The sequence below is a fragment of the Erinaceus europaeus genome, chromosome 12 (assembly GCF_950295315.1).
Source record: "Erinaceus europaeus chromosome 12, mEriEur2.1, whole genome shotgun sequence".
NCBI classification, from domain to species: Eukaryota; Metazoa; Chordata; class Mammalia; order Eulipotyphla; family Erinaceidae; genus Erinaceus; species Erinaceus europaeus.
In genome coordinates this window covers 47,832,097-47,851,688 of record NC_080173.1, presented here as the reverse complement: position 1 = coordinate 47,851,688, position 19,592 = coordinate 47,832,097, and the positions used below count along the sequence as shown (strand labels likewise).

The 19,592-nt window shown below is 47.8% G+C and overlaps 1 protein-coding gene across 8 annotated transcripts in view; it reads right to left on the bottom strand.

Annotated features, from left to right (window-relative positions):
- Positions 1 to 9,615: 9,615 nt before the first annotated feature.
- JUP (junction plakoglobin) overlaps positions 9,616 to 19,592 on the bottom strand; it is a 38,762-nt gene continuing 28,785 nt past the window's right edge. For all 8 annotated transcript variants that reach the window (XM_016193605.2, XM_007535485.3, XM_016193604.2 and 5 more), the window contains exons 8-14: positions 19,077 to 19,415; positions 14,531 to 14,686; positions 14,226 to 14,345; positions 13,411 to 13,561; positions 13,178 to 13,299; positions 11,329 to 11,368; positions 9,616 to 10,908 (exon numbers count right to left, since the gene is read on the bottom strand). In XM_016193605.2, coding sequence (XP_016049091.1) covers positions 10,757 to 10,908; positions 11,329 to 11,368; positions 13,178 to 13,299; positions 13,411 to 13,561; positions 14,226 to 14,345; positions 14,531 to 14,686; positions 19,077 to 19,415 — 1,080 coding nt within the window. In that variant the 3' untranslated portion in view covers positions 9,616 to 10,756. The remainder of the gene's footprint in view (positions 10,909 to 11,328; positions 11,369 to 13,177; positions 13,300 to 13,410; positions 13,562 to 14,225; positions 14,346 to 14,530; positions 14,687 to 19,076; positions 19,416 to 19,592) is intronic.

Sequence of the window (19,592 nt, the reverse complement as noted above, 5' to 3'; positions counted from 1 at the left end):
CCCCCCAGCATCCAGCATCTTGCAGAGCCCCTTTCCTTTATTCTTCTTCCCTAGGTCCTGGAGTCTGACTTCCCCCCAGAAAACCTTCTCCTTGGCCTGGGGTGAAAGCCTAGAAATATAGGGACTGAGGGAGGTGTCTTAGTCTGCTGCCCCCTGCAGGCCAGGCCATGGAAAGAGCAATATTGGGAGTTTAGGTGGAGAGGAAGCATACTGAGGTGATGGGGATGGGGATGGGGGTGTCGAATGGGGTAGGCAGGATCCTAAAGAGAGTGAGTTCCTCCGCTTGAAACCCCACCAAGCACTTTCCCACCTGGGGCCTCTTGTCCCTCCACCCACAAGGCTTCCTTCTGCTCATCTCCCTGCTCTCCCGAGATCACCCTCTTCTGAAACCTCCTTAGTCCCACCCCCTGCTAGCTCAGCCTCTCACTACTCAAGGAGAATTTAAACTCCAAAATCAGTGCTCCACCTTCCCTAGCTGAGTGTTACCCAGAAATACCCCAGAGACACTGTTCAGAAGCTAAGACTTTGTTACTTATAGATGATCATTTGCATAATGAGGACAGTGTGTGTTTTGCCCACTCTTCTCTCTCTCTCTCTCTCTTTTTTTTTACCAGAGCACTGATCAGTTCTGGCTTATGGTGGTGCTGGGGATTGAACCTGGGACTTCATAGCCTCAGGTGTGACAGTCTGTTTGCATAACCATTATGCTATCTACCCTACCCCTCTTATATCCTTAGGATTATTATTATCAGTTTTTACTTTTCTGGATGCTAGTGCATGCACAATTTCACTGTCCCTTGTTATTTTTTTCATATACATGTATCTATATATAGAGAGAAAGATGGAGAGACACAGGCATGGCCGTAGTGCACCTGGTTAAGCACACACATTACAGTGCGCAGGGACCCAGGTTCAAGCCCCTGGTCCCCACCTGTAGAGGAAAATCTTCATTGAGTAGTAAAGCAGGGTTGCCTCTGTCTCTCTCCCTCTCTATCTCCCCCCACCTCTCAATTTCACCTCTCCTCCCCTCTCAATTTCTCTCTGACTCTATCCAATAATAAATAAATAAATAATAAAAAGGTTTAAAAGATGGAGAGACACCACAGCACCAGAGCTTACCCCATATCATAATGTTTCCATACAGTGCTGAGGTTGAACCTCAACTGTGTGCACGACAAGGCATGTGGCCTACCAATGAGATATCTCTCCAGGCCAGGATTTTTTTTTTCTGTTAAGATATGTTTTAGGGCCAGGTGGTGGTGCACATGGTAGTACACCCATATTCCCCACTCTCCACTTGCCAGCAAGAGTGAAGAACTGCTGCAGGTACCTGTCTGTCTCCCTTTGCCCTCTTTTTTTCTGCCTCTATCAAATAGAAATAGAAAGAAAGAGTGGTGGAATCATTGTACAGACACCAAGCCCCAGCAATAACCCTGATGGCAATAAAAAAAAAAAAGTGGGAGTAAATAGCATAATGGTTGTGTAAAGACACTCTCATGACTGAGGCTCCTAAGTCCCAGGTTCAATCCCTCACACCACCATAAGCCAGAGCTGAGCAGTGCTCTGGTAAAATAAATAATAGGGAGTCGGTGGTAATACAGTGGGTTAAGCACGCGTGGTGCAAAGCACAAGGACAGGCGTAAGGATCCCGGTTCGAGCCCCCGGCTTCCCACCTGTAGGGGAGTCGCTTTACAAGCGGTGAAGCAGGTCTGCAGGTGTCTGTCTTTCTCTTCCCCTGTCTTCCCCTCCTCTCTCTATTTATCTCTGTCCTATCCAACAATGACAACAACAATAATAACTACAACAATATAAAACAACAAAGGCAACAAAAGGGAATGAATAAATAAACATTTAAGAAATAAATAATAAATTAAAATAAATATTTTATTTTGTCCTCTGCCCTGATTTGGTAACTCTTGTCTTAGGTTCTTGAGAAGGAATATTTTAGAGGTGGGGAGAGGGGAATAGGAGAGAAGAAATTCAAAACAAAGTGTTCTTGCTCTAACAGAATTTTTCTTTTTTCCTCCATGGTTATCGCTGGGGCTCAGTGCCTACACTACGAATCTACTGCTTCTGGAAGCCATTTTTCCCATTTTTGTTGCCCTTGTTGTTATTGCTGTTGTTGCCGGATAGGACAGAGAGAAACAGAGAGAGGAGGGGAAGACAGAGAGGAGGAGAGAAAGACAGACACCTGCAAGACCTGCTTCACCACTTGTGAAGCAACTCCCCTGCAGGTGGGGAGCCAGGAGCTCGAACCGGGATCCTCATGCCACTCCTTGTGCTTCATGCCATGTGTGCTTAACCTGCTGCACTACCGCCTGGCCCCCCGGCTCTGACAGAATATTAACCACATACACACAAAAATAGTTTATTCCTATTAGATAGAGTTTCACATAAGAAAGAGAAGCTGGGCTGGGGGGACAGCACGGTGGTTATGCAAAAAGCCTCTTATACCTTACACATCAAAGGTCCCAAATTTAATCTCCAAAACCACCATAAACCACAGCTGATCAGTGCTCTGGAAAAACAAAAAACAAAACAAAACCAAAGAAGCAAACAAACAGCATCACTGTATCACAGGCAACTGCAGGAATCAACCCTGGAGCCTCAAGCATACCAAGCTATCTCCCCTGCCATCCTGACTAGAGTGGGCACACCATGATGTTCAATGAACACAAGCTGGGTTCTCTGGGTGGATATGGGTGCCTGTGGGTGACCATGGAAGCTCTAGATGGGGCTGACTGACCTAGTCAGGGTGAGAGTCTAGGACTTTGAACTCCTAGACCAGTGCTCCAGCTTCTCCAGCACAGTTGAGTGCCACCTGGAAACCACCACCACTCCCCCCAACTCCCCCACACCCCCCACTCCCTGCCGGTGGCTGCCTGCTGGGAGAGGGGGATTTCTGACAAGGACAGGTGCCATAGCCAGTCACCTCCCCTCCTTTCTCACTTCTCCTTCACCCTGATCATTCCCATCAGCCCCCACTCACCTCCTCCAGGAGCAAGAGCAGGGAGCCTTGGTAGGACTCCTCCTACAGAGCTGACTCTTGCAGGTCTATGTGAGGGGACAGTGAGCATATGCACCCCAGGGAGGGCAGAGGGCAGTTCCTAGTGCCTCCCCGTCTGGGAGGCAGGATGCAGCTGTGGGCAGCACATGGGCCCTTAGCAAAGCAAAGCTTTGTGTTCCTAGCTCTGTGTGATCTTAGATAAATCTCTCATTCCCCAGGAGAGTAATTCATTCATTTATTTATTTGTTTATAACTTCTCAGATTTTTATTTTGCCATTCGTGTTTTCTTTGTTTTTATTTTAGTATTTTTTCCTCCAAAGGTCTGTGTCCCCATCCCCACCTCCACAGATAACCAGTATAGTTCTCCCACAGTCTTGAAAATAGGGTGTTTTTTTCATTTTATATATTCAATTCTCTCTATTCCATGTATGAATGAAATCATTCTGTAGTTGTCCTTTACCTCACTTGCTTCACTAAACAAAATCTTCTCCAATTCCATCTCCTTTATCCCAAAGGACACAATATCATCCCTTTTTATTGCTGCATAATACTCTGTTGAGTATATGTCCCATAACTTTTTTTTTAATTATGTTCACTTATTTATTGGATAGAGACAGCCAGAAATTGAGAGGGAGGGGTGTGGTAGGGAGGAAGAGAGACCGAGAGATACCTGCAGCCCTGCTTCACTACTTGTGAAACTTTCCCCCTGCAGGTGAGGACTAGGAGCTCAAACCTGGGTCCTTGTGCACTGTAACATGTGCGCTCAACCAAGTGCACCACCACCTGGCTCCTCCGATAACTTTTTTTTATTCAGTCATCTGTCGAAGGGCATTTTGGTCATTCCCAGGTTTTTTGCTGTTGTGAAGAAAGCTGCTATAAACGTGGGGGTGCATACACCCCTTTGAATCAGTGTTGATATATCTTTTGGGGATCTGCCTAGCAGTGGAATTACTGAGTCATAGGGCATTTCCGTTTGCATTTGTTTAAGGGTTCTCTATACTGTTCTCCAGAGTGGTTTCACCAGTGGGAGAGTAGTTTACAGCCCCTTCCATGATAAAATGAAAAGACATACAAAGCATGGAGCTAGTGGGCTCAGTGGGCTTTTTTCTCTCTCTCTCTCAACCCCCAAACTTATCCCTAGGAGTGCTTGGAGCCTGGACTGGACTCAAGGATCAGTGAGAGCTGTTGAATCTGGGCACAGAAATCAGGGAGGTGGCTCAGTTGGGAGAGTTCAGGATTTGCATGAGTGAGATCCCAGTTCATTGCATTTGCCAGAGCTAAGTGTTTGTGCTCTGCTCTCTTATCAATCAATCAATCAGTCATACGACCAGGGAGATAGCATAATGGTTATGCAAAAAAAAAAAAAAATTTTCCTGTCTGAGGCTCGAAGGTTCCAGGTTCAATGGTACTAGAGAGTACCATTATAAACCAGAGCTGAATAGTACTCTGATAAAATAAAATAAGGTCTCAGTTGTGGTGCACCCAGCACACACATTACCATGCACAAGTACCCAAGATCAAGCCCCCAGTTCCCACCTACATGGAGTGATGCTTCACTAGCAGTGAAGCTATACAAGTATCTCTATTTCCCTCTCTCTCCCTCTGTCACTATCAAAAAAAAAAAAAAAAGTTTGGGAGCCAAGTGGTAGCACAGCGGGTTAAGAACAGGTGGTGCAAAGCACAAGGACGGGTGGAAGGATCCTGGTTTGAGCCCCCGGCTCCCCACCTGCAGGGATGTCGCTTCACAATCGGTGAAGCAGGTCTGCTGGTGTCTGTCTTTCTCTCCCCCTCTCTGTCTTCCCCTCCACTCTCCATTTCTCTCTGTCCTATCCAACAACGAAGACAACAATAATAACTACAACATAAAATAAGGGCAACAAAAGGGAAAAAATAAATATTTTTTAAAAAGTTACCAGGAGTGGTGGATTTGTAGATACTAAGCCCTGGCTATTACCCTGGTAAATACATACATATATATACTTTAAAAAAAAAAAAGCACTACTCAGCTCTGGTTTATGGTGGTGCAGGGTATTGAACCTGGAACTTCAGAGCCTCAGGCATGAGAGTTTCTTTACATAACCATTATGCTATCTACCCCTGCTGCGTAACATATATATGGCTGAGAGACAACATATGCAAAAGACTTTCACATTCATCTGTTTATGCAAAATACTTCCACGCCTGAGGTTCTGATATGCCAGCACCACCATAAGCCAGAGCTGAGCAGTACTTTGGTTTAAAAAATAATAAAGACAAAGATTTTAAAAATATATGCAATAACTAAATTAAACAAAACAAATAAATTGGGGAGCCAGGCGGGTTAAGCGCACATGACGCAAAGCGCAAGGACTGGCGTAAGGATCCCGGTTCGAGCAACAATAATAACTACAACACAAAACAACAAGGGCAACAAAAGGGAATAAATAAATTTTTTAAAATTTTTTTCACATTTATTTATTTATTTTCCCTTTTGTTGCCCTTGTTGTTTATCATTGTTGTTGTTATTGCTGTCATTGTTGTTGGATAGGACAGAGAGAAATGGAGAGAGGAGGGGAAGACAGAGAGGGGGAGAGAAAGATAGACACCTGCAGACCTGCTTCACCGCCTGTGAAGCAACTCCCCTGCAGGTGGGGAGCCAGGGGCTCGAACCGGGATCCTTATGCCGATCTTTGTGCTTTGCGCCACCTGCGCTTAAACCCACTGAGCTACGCCAGACTCCCCATAAATACTTTTCTTAAAAAACAAATAAATTGAAGTGTTCCTGAGGATGTGACTGTACCACCCTCCCCTGCAGTGTGCCAGCACCCCCCCCCCAACTCCAGCTGTTTCCTGTACAGCCTCAGGTCAGGCCCCAGGGAGGGGAAGCAGGTATGGAAAGGAGTGAGTGTCCTGGCCAAATGTCCACCTGACTGACCATGCAAAGCAAGGGGAGCCCTTGCATTCCCAGCTTTCTCATGCCCCCTCATATCTGGCAGGCAGAGCAGACATTACCCCCATTCTTCAGGTGCTGCACCCCAACAGCTGGAGAGGAGGGAGCTTGTGCACAGACCCTCTCCCAGGTGCTCGGATCCAGCTACTTGACCAAATCACATCACCTAATCTCACTGGTCAATTACTGGCTCAGCTCCTCTGCTAGAATTCATACTTGTCTTTGGCTGCCTCCCCACCACCCACCTAAAAGGAAACTCATTCCTAGTTGCAATAGACACACCTACCCTACACATCCCTTCTGCTTATTATCAGAGCTCTGGCTTATACCAAGAGGACAAAGCATGTGCTGAAATAGCCTGCATTCATCAGCTTCCCATGCAGCCAGCAACCATCATGTGAGTTCCTAGTCAATGTCCAGGTGTGTACCTTCTGGAAAACACGAAGACCAAGTCCTGCTGGGAGGAGGGGAACTGCCTTTAACTCTTAGTCTTCCTGCCTGGAATCACTATGCTTTCTCAGGCTTCCCTTATCTCTGGCAGGCAGAGCAGACATTACCCACCTTCTCCAGATGAGTAAGTCAATGTTGGGAAGTGAAGTGACTTTAAGTGACTTTCTCATTGTCACAGGGCTCAGACAGCTTCTACATAAAAATTGGAAAAGTCGTCAGCTCACTGTGTTCAGATTAACTTGCCTTATCTTTTACCTTTTTTGGCCAGACTACCAGGAAGCTCAGAGTTGAAAGTGAACCTAGAGTTGACATTTAAATTTTTGTAATTTTATTGTTATTATATTATACAATTTATTATTTTTTAATGTTTTATTTGTATATTATTATTATTTGCCTCCAGGGTTATTGCTGGGGTTCAGTGCCTGCTCCTGGAGGCCACTTTTTTCCCCTTTTGTTGCCCTTGTTGTGGTTATTATCGTGTTGTTGATGTTGTTCGTTGTTGGATAGGACAGAGAGAAATGGAGAGAGGAGGGGAAGACAGAGAGGGGGAGAGAAAGAAAGACACCTGCAGTTTTGCTTCACCACCTGTGAAGCGACTCCCCTGCAGGTGGGGAGCCGGGGGCTCGAACAGGGATCCTTACACAGGTCCTTGCGCTTTGTGCCATGTGTGCTTAACCCATTGCACTACTGCCCGACCCCCAATTTTTATTGTAAATGAAAGAAAAATGGAGGAGAATCAGAACATCACTCTGGTAGATAAGATGCCAGGATTGAACTCAGGATCTCATGCTTGAGAGCCCAATACTTTATCCACTGTGCTGCCTCTTAGGCTGCTAGCATTGAACTTTAACAGAGGAGGAAGGGTGTGTGCTAGGTTGTTAGCTTGCAGCAAGGGGGATTCACAGTCACAATTCCACTGCTCCAAGGCTGGCCTTTTCATTCTCTTTTGTTGGTGAACGTGTGATTCATAATGCCTGTTACTTATAGCTGTTTGACCCATTTCTCTAATTATTAGAAACTTTGTATTAGAACCAGTTATGTCAGAAAATCTTTGTTTTCTCTTGCTATTCCTGTTTCCAGCCTCCAGGGATGTTTGGCCAACATCAGGATAAACACAGATAATGGGTCAAAAGGCCCAGCAGGCAAAAGCAGCTTTATCTGATACCCCTGAACTATGCCTTCATCCTTGAGGTTAGGTCAGGAGTTGAAGAGTAAACATAGAATTGGATGTCATCACTAGAATTGGAGGTAACAAATCTAATATAGAGTGGTTGACATTCTAGGAGAGAATATTCAAATATGTACTCTCCTAAAATGTATATATATGCACTCACCTAAGAAGTATATGTACTCCCTTAAGATGTGTATACTTTTTTTTATTGAGATTAATGGTTTACGGTGAATACAGCTTTTGATATGTGTGTAAAATTTCTCAATTTTCTGCAAAACACTCTCAACCCCAGTTTAGATCCTGCTCCACCATCATTCACTATGACCTGAAAACCCACCCCAGAGTACTTTACTTTTGGTGCAGTACACTAAACACAGGCCAGTTCTATTCTGTGTCTTTCCTTTCTATCCTTATTTCTCAACTTCTGTCCATGAGTGAGGTCATCCCATATGTATCCTTCTTTCTGGCTTATCTCACTTAGTGTGATTCACATTCTATCTAAGATGAGGTAAAGAAGGTGAATTCATCATTCTTAGTAGCTGAGTAAGATGTTTATACTTGACATAGCTGTATATGCATGTCAAGGAGATCATGTAATGAATCACTCGATTCCCTGGTTTCTGCTTGGGTTCAAGCCAGAGGCATAGCTAGGAAGGAATGAAGTCAAAGACTCCCTATGGGGACAAAGGAGTCCCCTTGTCAGGAACCAGGTCCACGGGGCCTTGTCGCCTCTAGATGTACTCCCTCTCTTCCAGTCTGAGGCTCAGGGTACCGTCCCACACTTTTGTAAATGGCTTTCGTGAGATTCTCAAATCACCCAAGTTGAGTGTTTACCACCAGGGTTATCCCCAGAGTGTGTGTTGAGGCCACAGCCCCCAGTATGAGACCCTCAGCAAGTAACCAGATTTAGAGAAAATTGTGTGGTAGGGCCCCTCATGCTGGGCATATGGACCTTCTAGGAGGAACAGACACTCTACAGAGCAGGCACTGAGGGAAGGCCACATGTACAAATGTATTTGGAGACTCTCATTAGACATGAAATTTGCTGGCACCTGTATCTGGGATTTCTAGCCTCCAAAATGGAGAAACTGTTTAAACCACTAGACTGTGACATTTTATTTTAGTAGCTGAAACCAAAGAAAATGGGCCCAGACACAGAGAACAGATGACTGTGGGGTTCTATTCCCCACTTCCCTACCCCCTACTCCCCACACACATATCCTTCTTCTAGCTCCCCTCCTGACAACACCATTCAGCCGTCTCCTAAGTGGGCTCCCTGCCCTGACACCACATCCACCCGAGTGCCTCTGACCCTCCAAGTGGGCTGTGGGCTCTCTCTGCTGCCTGACCTGAGCTCCAGGCAGATGTAAAAAGCACACACCAGGCCTGTCGAGGGGAGGCCCTCATGGGTGCTGTAACTAGCTTTCCCCAGAAAGAAGAATTTGGGGACAATGGCATCAGCTGATAGTCATGCCCATGCACAGAGCATTATAGAGCAGAAAAGAAGGGGCACCCAACCAGCGGGGCTGTCAGGAGTGGAGATCATGGAGGAAGTATTCCTGTAGCAAGACCCATGCCAGATCCCAGTGCGTGAGCAGAGAAAGGCACTCCGGGCAGAGGGAACAGCACAGGCGAAGAAGAGGAGGTAAGAAACAGCGTGGGGGTTGCTAACTGAGGGGACACAGAGAAGGAGGAGAGGGCCTGGGGGAAAACAACTGCAAACCACTCAGGGGCCTATGCTTGCAGTCTGGGACCTCAGCCCAGCAGGGCCTGGTGAAACATGCAGGTTGGCTAGACAGAAACAGGGCCAGGAGGCTGCCTGCTGGACAGATAAAGTCCGGGGGTTGCTGCACATTCAGCTGGCCCTGCAGCAGGAACTCAGTCCCAGCCTATGAGTGTGCAGTGAATGAGATGGATCCAGTTCCCTAGCCATTCCCACACAGGAGGACGCAGGGAATTGAGCAAGGAGGGTAGTAGGCTGCTAAGGGAACCCCCCCCACACACACACACACATATTCCATTCTCCCTCTCCCACACCCCTAAACAGTCTCCATCTGATCCATGTGTTATTTTTATTTTCTTTGCTTTGGTCTATACAAAAAAAACCAATAACCAAAAACATAAAGCAATGATATTAAAATTCTCTGCCGAGACCTCTCCCAGCCACTCCCCCACCCTGGGGGGAGTATGAAACAGGAAGGGGAAGGCAGAGCCCCCCACCGCACACCAGAGGGGTCAGCCAAGAGCACTTCTTGAGGGGCAGCTAGGGCAGCTGTGTGAGCGGGCAGGGGGTGCGAGGGAGCTCCCCCAGGAAGGGACCAAAGTTAGCATCTTGGAGAGAGAAGCAGGTAGTGTTTGGGCACAGGGCACTGGCTCTCTATGTCTCTGTCCTATCTCCTGAGCCATCCCTGAACTTTTTAAGAGAAACTTTGGGTGTCTGGGAGATACTATAATGATTATGCAAAAGACTTTCATTCCTGAGGCTCCAAGGTTGAAGGTTCGATCCCCAGCACCACCATAGGACAGAGTTGAACAGTATTCTGGTTTTAAAAAAAAAAAAAAAGAAGAAGTTTTGGATTCTAGAAGTTTAGTTTGGTCAGTCAGGTGGGGCTAGTGAGACAATAAGATCCAGAGGAAGAAACAAGGTGGGGGGTGGGGTGCTGGAGAGGGAGCTTTGGTGGCCAGGATCACAGGGTGGGAGGCGGTGTCGGTCCAGAACAGAAAAGCAGGATCAGATCACTGTCCCCTAGGAACACCCCTGGAAGAGTGGGGTTCAGCAGAAGTCTCAGCCCTGCTCCCCAGCTCAGGCACTTCTGTGTTGCCCCATTGCCTGCCAGGAGAGCCTCTCAGAGGAGGAGCTGCACCCAGGGCTGGGGCAAACACAGGGGTCAGGAGGGTCTGCATCCCTGGATGCCCACATCACTGGCCCCCTACCCATAAGAGAGCTCCAGGGCCCAAGCCAAAATAGCAGGACAAGACAGGCCAAGGGAAGCCTGCCTGGAGGAAGCTCAACAGCAAAAGGCTCACACTGGCTCCTCCCTCCCACACACACAAAAAAAGGAGCCCGCGTTTCCACTGAGACACAAGAGGGCTTTTGTGAGAACGAGGTTCTGGGGGAAGAAGGGCAAGAGTGGTCTCAGCAGCCCGAAGGCCTAAGGAAGAGCCGCAAAGCAAGGAGGGTGCGGGACCGGTGAGCCCGCTAGGCCAGCATGTGGTCTGCATTGGGGTAGGAGGGCCTGAGGCCGTCACTGTAGGTGTCAATGGGATAGTCCCCGTCCATGTCCATGTGCATCTCCAGGGGGTCCAGGGGCACGTCGCTCGAGTACATGGGGCGGTAGGTGGCATCCATGTCTGGGGAATAGAAGGGGGGCTCAGTCCTGGAGTTACAGACCACCTCCCAGGCAGCCCTCAGCTACCTCCTCTGTTTCTGCCTCTACGTGTCCTCGGCGGGCCTGACACTCCAGCCCCCCACCCCAAATTGCACACCAGGGATGCGGGCCCTCCTGGACCCTGTGTCTGCCCCAGCCCTGGGTGCGGCTCCTCGTCAGAGGCTCTCCTGGCAGGCAGTGGGGTGACAGAGAAGTGCCTGTGCTGGGGAGCAGGGCTGACTTCTACTGAACCCCATCCCTCCAGGGGTGCCCCTAGGGGACACAGTGGCTGCTGCAGGACTTTTGCTCTCGGAAATACCATGCCTCTCCTAGGCTGGCCCACCCACACAGTTCTCCCACTCCCAAGCTTGCCAGGGACCTGGGGACCTCTGCACACACTTACCATCCGCATAGGGCTCATTGATGGGGATCATGCTCTGGGCCTAAGGAGGAGGACAAAGCAGCATGAAGACAAGTCAGTGTAGGAACCTGGGCTCCAAGCTGGGAGGGGGCACCAAGAGATGTTTTCTGATGGTGAACTGAACGGGGACTGGTGGCAGGGGAGATAAGAAGAGCTCGAAGAAGAACAGAGGATGAGGAAGGACATGGAGCTGACCAGGCCCCCTGTTGAATTCCTGACCCAGGGGGATGGGTCCCATCATCTGTGCTTGAGGCACCAAGGACTGGAACAGCCCCAGGGTAAGGGATGGAGGGGAGAGGACTCAGTGGGTACCAGGGGCACCAGGCAGTGGCACACCCAGTTACCATGTGCACACACCCAGCTTCAAGTCCCTGACCCCCGCCTGCAGGGGGAAAGACTCATGAAAGGTGAAGCAGTGCCACAAGTATCTCTATTTCTCTCCCTCTCTGTCTCCCCCTTCCTTTTCAATTTCTTTTTGTCCTATCAAGTAAAATGAAAATGCGAAGAAAAAAAAAAAGGTCACTAGGACCAGTGGATTCTTAGTATAGGTACCGAGCCTCGGCAATAAATTAAATTAAATTAAATTAATTAATAAATAGCCTGCATAGCAACTTGGAGCAAGTTAGAACACATCTGTAGCCACCTAACCAGCCCCTCCCTGGCTCAAACACTTTATACTAGTTTGGACATAATGAAATTGTCAATTAATTGGTAAGTCAAAAATAAGAATGGGAGGGGTTGGGCAGTAGCGAAGCAGGTTAAGTGCATGTGGCACAAAGCACAAGGACCAGCATAAGGATCCTGGTTCAAGCCCCCAGCTCCCCACCTGCAGGGGAGTTGCTTCACAGGCGGTGAAGCACGTCTGCAGGTGTCTTTCTCTCCCCCTCTGTCTTCCCCTCCTCTCTCCATTTCTCTCTGTCCTATCCAACAATGATAACATCAATAACAACAACAATGATAACTACAACAACAATGAAAAATAACAAAGGCAACAAAAAGTGAAAATAAATATATTTTAAAAATAAATAAGAATGGGGGGCAGGCGCACACCTAGTTAAACACACATTACAGTGCACAAAGACTGAGGTTTAAGCCCTTGGTCCTCACTTAAAGAGGGAAAGCTTCACAAGTGGTGAAGCAGTGCTGCAGGTGTCTCTCTTTTTTTATTGTTGTAGTTATTACTGTTGTTGTTATTGATGTCATTGTTGTTACATAGGACAGGGAGAAATGGAGAGAGGAGGGGAAGACAGAGAGGAGGAGAGAAAGATAGACACCTGCAGACCTGCTTCACCGCCTGTGAAGTGACTCCCCTGTAGGCGGGGAGCCGGGGGCTCGAACCGGGACCCTCCCGCCGGTCCTTGTGCTTAACCCACTGTGCTACCGCCTGACTCCCTCTCTCTCTCTTTTTAAGTAGATTTTATTTATTTATTAATGAGAAAGATAGCAGGAGAAAGAGAAGGAACTAGACATCACTCTCATACATGTGCTGCCAGGGATTGAACTTGGGACCTCATGCTTGAGAGTCCAATGCCTTATCTAGTGCACCATCTTCCAGACCACTGCAGGTATCTCTCTGTCTCTCTCCCTTTCTACCTCCTCCTCCCCTCTCCATGTCTCTCTCTATCCAATAATAAATAAAAATATATAAAAGTAATAATGGATGTTTCAATCCAAATATTTCTGTTGTCTGCTAGAACTTGTCACAAAGGCTCCAATTGGGCAAGAAACATCTATGAAGCTGACATCGTGGTAGAACACCTCCCCACCCCCCAGCCTTTTGCAGTGTGCATTTTGCACAGCCACACATGGCAGTTCAGGCCCAGGTACTCACAGCCTCCCAGGCAGCTGGGTCATGCTTGAAAAGGGAGTTGGTGAGCTCCACAGACACGCGCTTCCGGTAGTCTGGGTTCTTGTCCTCAGATACACGGAACAAGACCGCAGCAGCGTAAGTGGCTGAGTAGAGGGGTAAGGCAAGGCCAAATCAGTACTGCTTCCCCCACTGGGCTAGGGGAACAAAGCCTGGCCTCTTCCCTGCACCCACTGGCCCTTGGCCCAGCCCCTTACCTGTGCCCTCATTGTGAGAGTGCAGGAGCTCCATGAGTGGGGACGAGGCCCCCTCAGCATCGATGGCATCAGCGGCCTCCTTGTCCTGGGCCAGCTCGCACAGGACCCCAGCTGCCACACGCTGGATGTTCTCCACCGATGAGTACAGGAGCTGGAGGGGGTGTGCAGGTGGGCATGAGGCAGGCCAGGCAGCAAAGCTTTGCCCATCTCCAACTCCCTTTTTCTGGATTTAACTCAAGCTCACATTAGAAAATATGGACAGTGGCTGGGGAGACACCACATGCTGGCCACATCCTATATACTTAGAGAACAAGGAGAGGCACCAAGGAAAAGATCCACCATCTGTGGAGTTCTCTTGATGCTGCCCACAGCGCTGTCATGTGGTGTCAGTCATGGAACTCAGGGCCTCACATACAACAAGGTATGTGTTCTACCTACTGAGTTACTGCCCATCCCCTCAAGATGTTCCGCTTTGGCTTATAGTGATGTAGGGGACTGAACCTGGGTCCTGGGTCCATGAAAGTCTGTTTACATAACCATTATGCTGTCTCCCCCATCCTTTATTTATTTGTTTATTTATTTTAGCTTTTTTTCTCTCCTGACTTCTTTTTTTTAATTTGTGATCTCTTCCCTAGTTTGTGAGCTTAAGCTTGGAAAATCAAACCCCCCCCCCCCATTCAAATAATTTCTGAGTCTTCCCCCAAACTCTTCCAAGGACTTCCCCATGCCTGGCCCAGATGTCCTCAAGATCACGGTAGTCAACCTTCCCCTTTTGGCAGAGGGAGACCTCTCCAGTCCTCCTGCTTCAGGCTCACCTGCACAAACAGGGGGATGGTATTGAGCCGGAAGATCTCCATGCGGTTCATGGGGTCTCGGGCGAGGATGTGCAGGGCCCCAGTACAGCCTTCCACTATCTCCTCCATCCTCACACCATCCTGCATGAAGGAAGCAACGGAGCATGATGACAGAGGGTCCCTGGACACGGCCACAGACCTGTCCCCTGAGTTTATCACTCTAACAAACTCCTCTGGTCTTGGAGTTGGCTTCAGCTGCAGCTCACCTCCCATCTGCATGCCTGACCCCCAGGGAGGGCTGTCATGGGCACCTCTAGCTCACTCACCGTATAGGGCTGCTGAGTGCCTGCAGCCACATGGCGCTGGGCATCCTGGTGGGCTTTGACCAGTAGCTGGACAAGGCGGGGAATAACCGCTGCCTCCTGCAGTGGGGCATGATTGGCTGGGCACAGAGCCAAATTCCTGATCAGGCCAATGGTTGCCTGGCAAGAAAAGAAGCAATTATCAAGGTCGTTTCTTTTTCTTTCTTTAAGGAATTTATTTTATTTTATTTTATTTTATTTTATTTTATTTTATTTTATTTTACTGGATAGAGACAGAGAGAAATTGAGAGGGGAGGAGAGAGAGAGAGATACCTGTAGCCCTGCCTCACCACTTGTGAAGCTTCCTCCCTGCAGGTGGGGACCAGGGGCTTGAACCCAGGTCCTTGTGCACTATAAGTAGGCTTAACCAGGTGCACCACTGCCTGGCCCCCCCTTTTTTCTTTATTAAAAGATTTTATTAGGAGCCAGGTGGCCGCATACCTGGTTGAGTGTACATGTTACAATGAACCCAATTCAAATACCTAGTGCCCATATGCAGGGGGGAATCTTCACAAGTGGTGAAGCAGTACTGCAGGTGTCTTTTTGTCTCCCCCTCTCTATCTCTCCCTTCCCTCTCAACGTCTCTGTTTCTGTGCAATAAGTAAAATAAAATAAATGTATATATTTATTTATTTATGAGAGAGATAGAAAGGGAGAGAGAGAGAGCCAGACATTGGTCTGTCACATGAGTTGACAGGGATCAAACTCAGAACTTCATGCTTGAGAGTCTAATGCTTCACCTACTGTGCCACCTCTTTGACATCATCAGGAGCCTTTCTTTCTTTTAAATATTTTATCTTAATGAGAGAGTCGGGGGAGAGGAGAGAGAGAGAGAAAGGCTCCAGAACACTATTCAGCTCTGGCTTATGGTGGTGCTGGGGATTGAACCTGGGACCTTGGAGACTCGGGAATTAAAACCCTTTGCATAACCGTTAATGCTATCTCCCTAGCCCACATCAGGGACACTTCTAGGGTATCCGGAGGAGCCCAATTCCTTGATATCATCTGCTTCCTCCTATATAATCTCTCTGTCCCTCAGGTACAGCTCTTCAGATAATGAGAATACCGGAGCCCATGTCCCATATTCCACAGGATCTATGGCTCCTCATGTCTATTCCTTTCTCTCTTTTCTTTAATATTTTATTTTATGACTTTCTTTTTTTTTTAATTATCTTTATTTATTGGATAGAGACAGCCAGAAATCGAGAAGGATGGGGGAGATAGAGAGGGAAAGAGACAGAGAGACACCTGCAACACTACTTTACCACTCGCAAAGCTTTCCCTCTGCAGGTGGGGACCGGGGGCTCGAACCTGGGTCCTTGTACATTGTAACACCTGTGTTCAACCAGGTGTGCCACCACCCGGCCCCTGATCTTTTCTTTTTTCATTCACAATTTAATATTGCTTTATAAAATTATAAGATAATAAGGGTATAATTCCATAATGTTCCCGCCACCAGAGTTCTGTGTCCTCATCCCTTTCACTGGAAACTACAGTAGTTCTCCCATCCTTGTGTCAGTTTCTACCAGCCCCTACTAAAATGATGCACCATCCTAGCACATTCTGCCAGCCCCCATGCCTTGACCTTCACCTTTATCTCCTCTCTTCCCCCAGACAATATAAATATCTTGATTTTATTTATTTATTTATTTATTCATTCATTCATTCATTCATTCATTTGTTCACTCATTTTTGTGAGTATGTGGATCACAACCCTGATTACCAAGGAGTCCTTGCTATGGTCAAGCCCAAAATCACCTGCTTTGGTGAGGGAGATAATCTAACTAGCTCCCCAGTATCTCCCAACCCCCAGGAACCACTCCAGTTTTCCAGGACCTCTTGGGTCTTACAAAGCAAAACTGAGCAAGAAGCCAGAGGAAAAAGATGATTATGTGAGAGATGAGAGCACAGGTGCAGTGTGGATAACCAGCCAGGGCCAAATGTCACTTAGCTCCTGGGTGAGGATGTATACCCTCCTTCTACCTCAGGCTGGCAGTAGGAACCAAGAAGGGGTCACAAGCTGCTGGTCCTATTCTTTTTGTTTGTTAGTGTTTTTGTTTTAAAGATTTTATTTTTCTGTACCCCATAATGATCCTGGGTCCATGCTCCTAGAGAGATAAAGTACAGGAAAGCTTTCTTTCAAGGGATGGATGGGATATGGAGCTCTGGTGGTGGGAACTGTGTGGAATTATACTCCTCTTGTCCTATGGTCTTGTCAATATTTCCATTTTGTAAATAAATTTTTAAAATATTTTATTTTACAACAATAAAAAAAGCAAGGGCAACAAATGGAAATTAATAAATATTTTTTTAATTTTATTTATTAATTTATTTCATGGGAGAGAAAGACCACCACACCACTCAGCTCTGACTGCCTCTTTTTTTCACTGAGGATTTTAAAAAATTCAATACACAGCCACTTAGATCTATTCTTATCTGTGCTGTTAAACTGTCTAAAATGCATGTCAATGGTCTCTCCCTCCCCTTCACATTCCTAACTCCCTGGGGAAGGCACTGGGCGTCCCCAAATCCTCCCTACCCTGTCTTTTCAGTGACCCTCCAGCAAAACACATGGCCCTCTGACACATGACACACTTGCTAGTCTTCTTGAGTCCAGATGTTGCCAAATACTCAGATCTGGGATGTGATGAGCTCTACTTTCTGGTTGCTATTCCTTCCCCACATCCCTGGGATGAGAAGATTAACAGTATTGGGATGACACAGACCAAAGCCCACCCCTCCAGACTGTTCCAGGAACCAGCAATATTATCTAGGAGCATATTAGAAATGCACAAGCTCAGGGGCGGAGGCGGTAGTGCAACGGGTTAAGCGCACACGGCGCAAAGCGCAAGGGCCAGCATAAAGATCCCGGTTCAAACCCCTGGCTCCCCACCTGCAGAGGAGTCGCTTCACAAGCGGTGAAGCAGGTCTGCAGGTGTCTATCTTTCTCTCCCCCTCTCTGTCTTCTCCTCCTCTCTCTATTTCTCTCTGTCCTATTCAACAACGACGACAACAAGAATAACTACATCAATAAAACAACAAGGGCAACAAAAGGGAATAAATAAATATAAAAAAAATGCACAATCTCAGGCAGGGGAAATAACATATGATTATGCAAGAAGACTCCCATGCAAGACCCCACCAATGTGTCCTGGAGCTCTGCTTCCCCAGAGACCCACCCTACTAGGGAAAGAGAGAGGCAGACTGGGAGTATGGACCGACCAGTCAACGCCCATGTTCAACGGGAAGCAATTACAGAAGCCAGACCTTCCACCTTCTACAACCCACAATGACCCTGGGTCCATGCTCCCAGAGGGATAGAGGGTGGGAAAGCTTTCAGGGGAGGGGGTGGGATATGGAGATTGGGTGGTGGGAATTGTGTGGAGTTGTACCCCTCCTACCCTATGGTTTTGTTAATTTATCCTTTCTTAAACAAAAATTAATTAATTAATTAATTAAAAAAAAAAAAGAAGACTCTCATGCCTGAGGCTCTGAGCTCCCAGATTCAATCCCCTGCACCACCATAAACCAAACGCTAGAAGAAGAAAAACCATAAACCAGAGGAGAGCAGTGCTCTGGAAAACAAAAACAAAGAGAGGGTGGGGTGGGAGAGAGAAATGCACTATCTCAGGGTTGAGTGGTGGCTCACCCAGGAGAGTGTATGAATTTTACTACGTTCAAGGACTGGGGTTCAAGCCCCTGGTCACCACCTGTACAAGAGGAAACTTCACAAGTGGTGGAGCATATGCTGCAGGTGTCTCTCCTCTCTATCTCTCTCTCTGCTTCTCTCCATATCTCTCAGACCTCATCACAGACCCCTGCAAGCGTCAACCTGGCTTTGACCTAGCACGTTATGATTGGGCCCTCCTCAATCGCTATGGAACAGGCCATGGCCGGTGCGCCGCTATGTTCCATCGCTGGGGAGCCAGAGACGACCCGAACTGCCCCTGCGGCTCCAGACAGACTATGACCCACATAGTCAATGACTGCCACCTCTCCAGATTCAAAGGAGGTCTCGAAACTTTACATCAGGCTCAACCTGATGCTGTTGACTGGCTACAGAAGAAGGGCAAACGCTAGAAGAAGAAGAAGCCTCTATTGAAAAAAAAAAAAAAAAGCTGCAGAGTGGTAGAGTCAAGATGGCACAAAAACCCAGCAATAATACTGGTGAAGAAAGGGAAAGAGAAAGAAAGAGAGAGAGAGAAAGAGAGAGATTGTAGAAAAATGGATACTCTCAGGCCCACCAAACAAGACTCTATAGTGAGACAAGACCATTCAGGTGGCTGTGACTGGAGTATTCCTTTTCCTATTTATTTGGTTGGTTGTTTATGAGAGAGATGGGGGAGAGAGAGAGAGAGAGAGAGAGAGAGAACCAGAGCATCATTCTGGCACATGCAATGCAAAGGATCGAACTCCAGACCTCATGCTTGAGGGTCCAATACTATCTCCAATACACCACCTCCCAGGCTGCTCCTTCCCTTTACTAGTCCCCAATGAAGGTGGTCAGTACCTTGACCAGTGGCCACTGGTTGGGCTGGTTGAGCAACTTGACAATGGCTGGGATGCCATAGTTGAGGCGCACGGAATTCTGGGCCATCTCAGCCTCGGGGTGGCGGCTGGTGAGGTGGCGCAGGGCACAGACGGCAGGCTCTGTAATGTCATCCTTGTCTCCAGCACGCAGGATGGCATGGATGAGTGCCTCCACACCGCTATTCTGGGTCACCAGCATCTTGTTCTTGCTGTTGTTGCACGTCAGGTTGGACAGTGTGCCGGTGGCACAGGTGAGAACGTTGACGTCATCCACACTCAGCTGGTTCACCAGAATCTTCAGCACACTCTCCAGGCCCTCCTAGGGGTCGAGGAGGGAGAGAGATCTTGAGGGGGCACCCAACCACAAGTCTTCCAGAGATGTCCAAGGAGAGCAAGAGGCCTAACAAGGGCCTGGCTACCCTTCAACGGATGCTGGCTGTGTCCAGCCTGAGTGCCTGGGACCCCATGGTGCTATCATATCCAGGAGAGGGTAGTG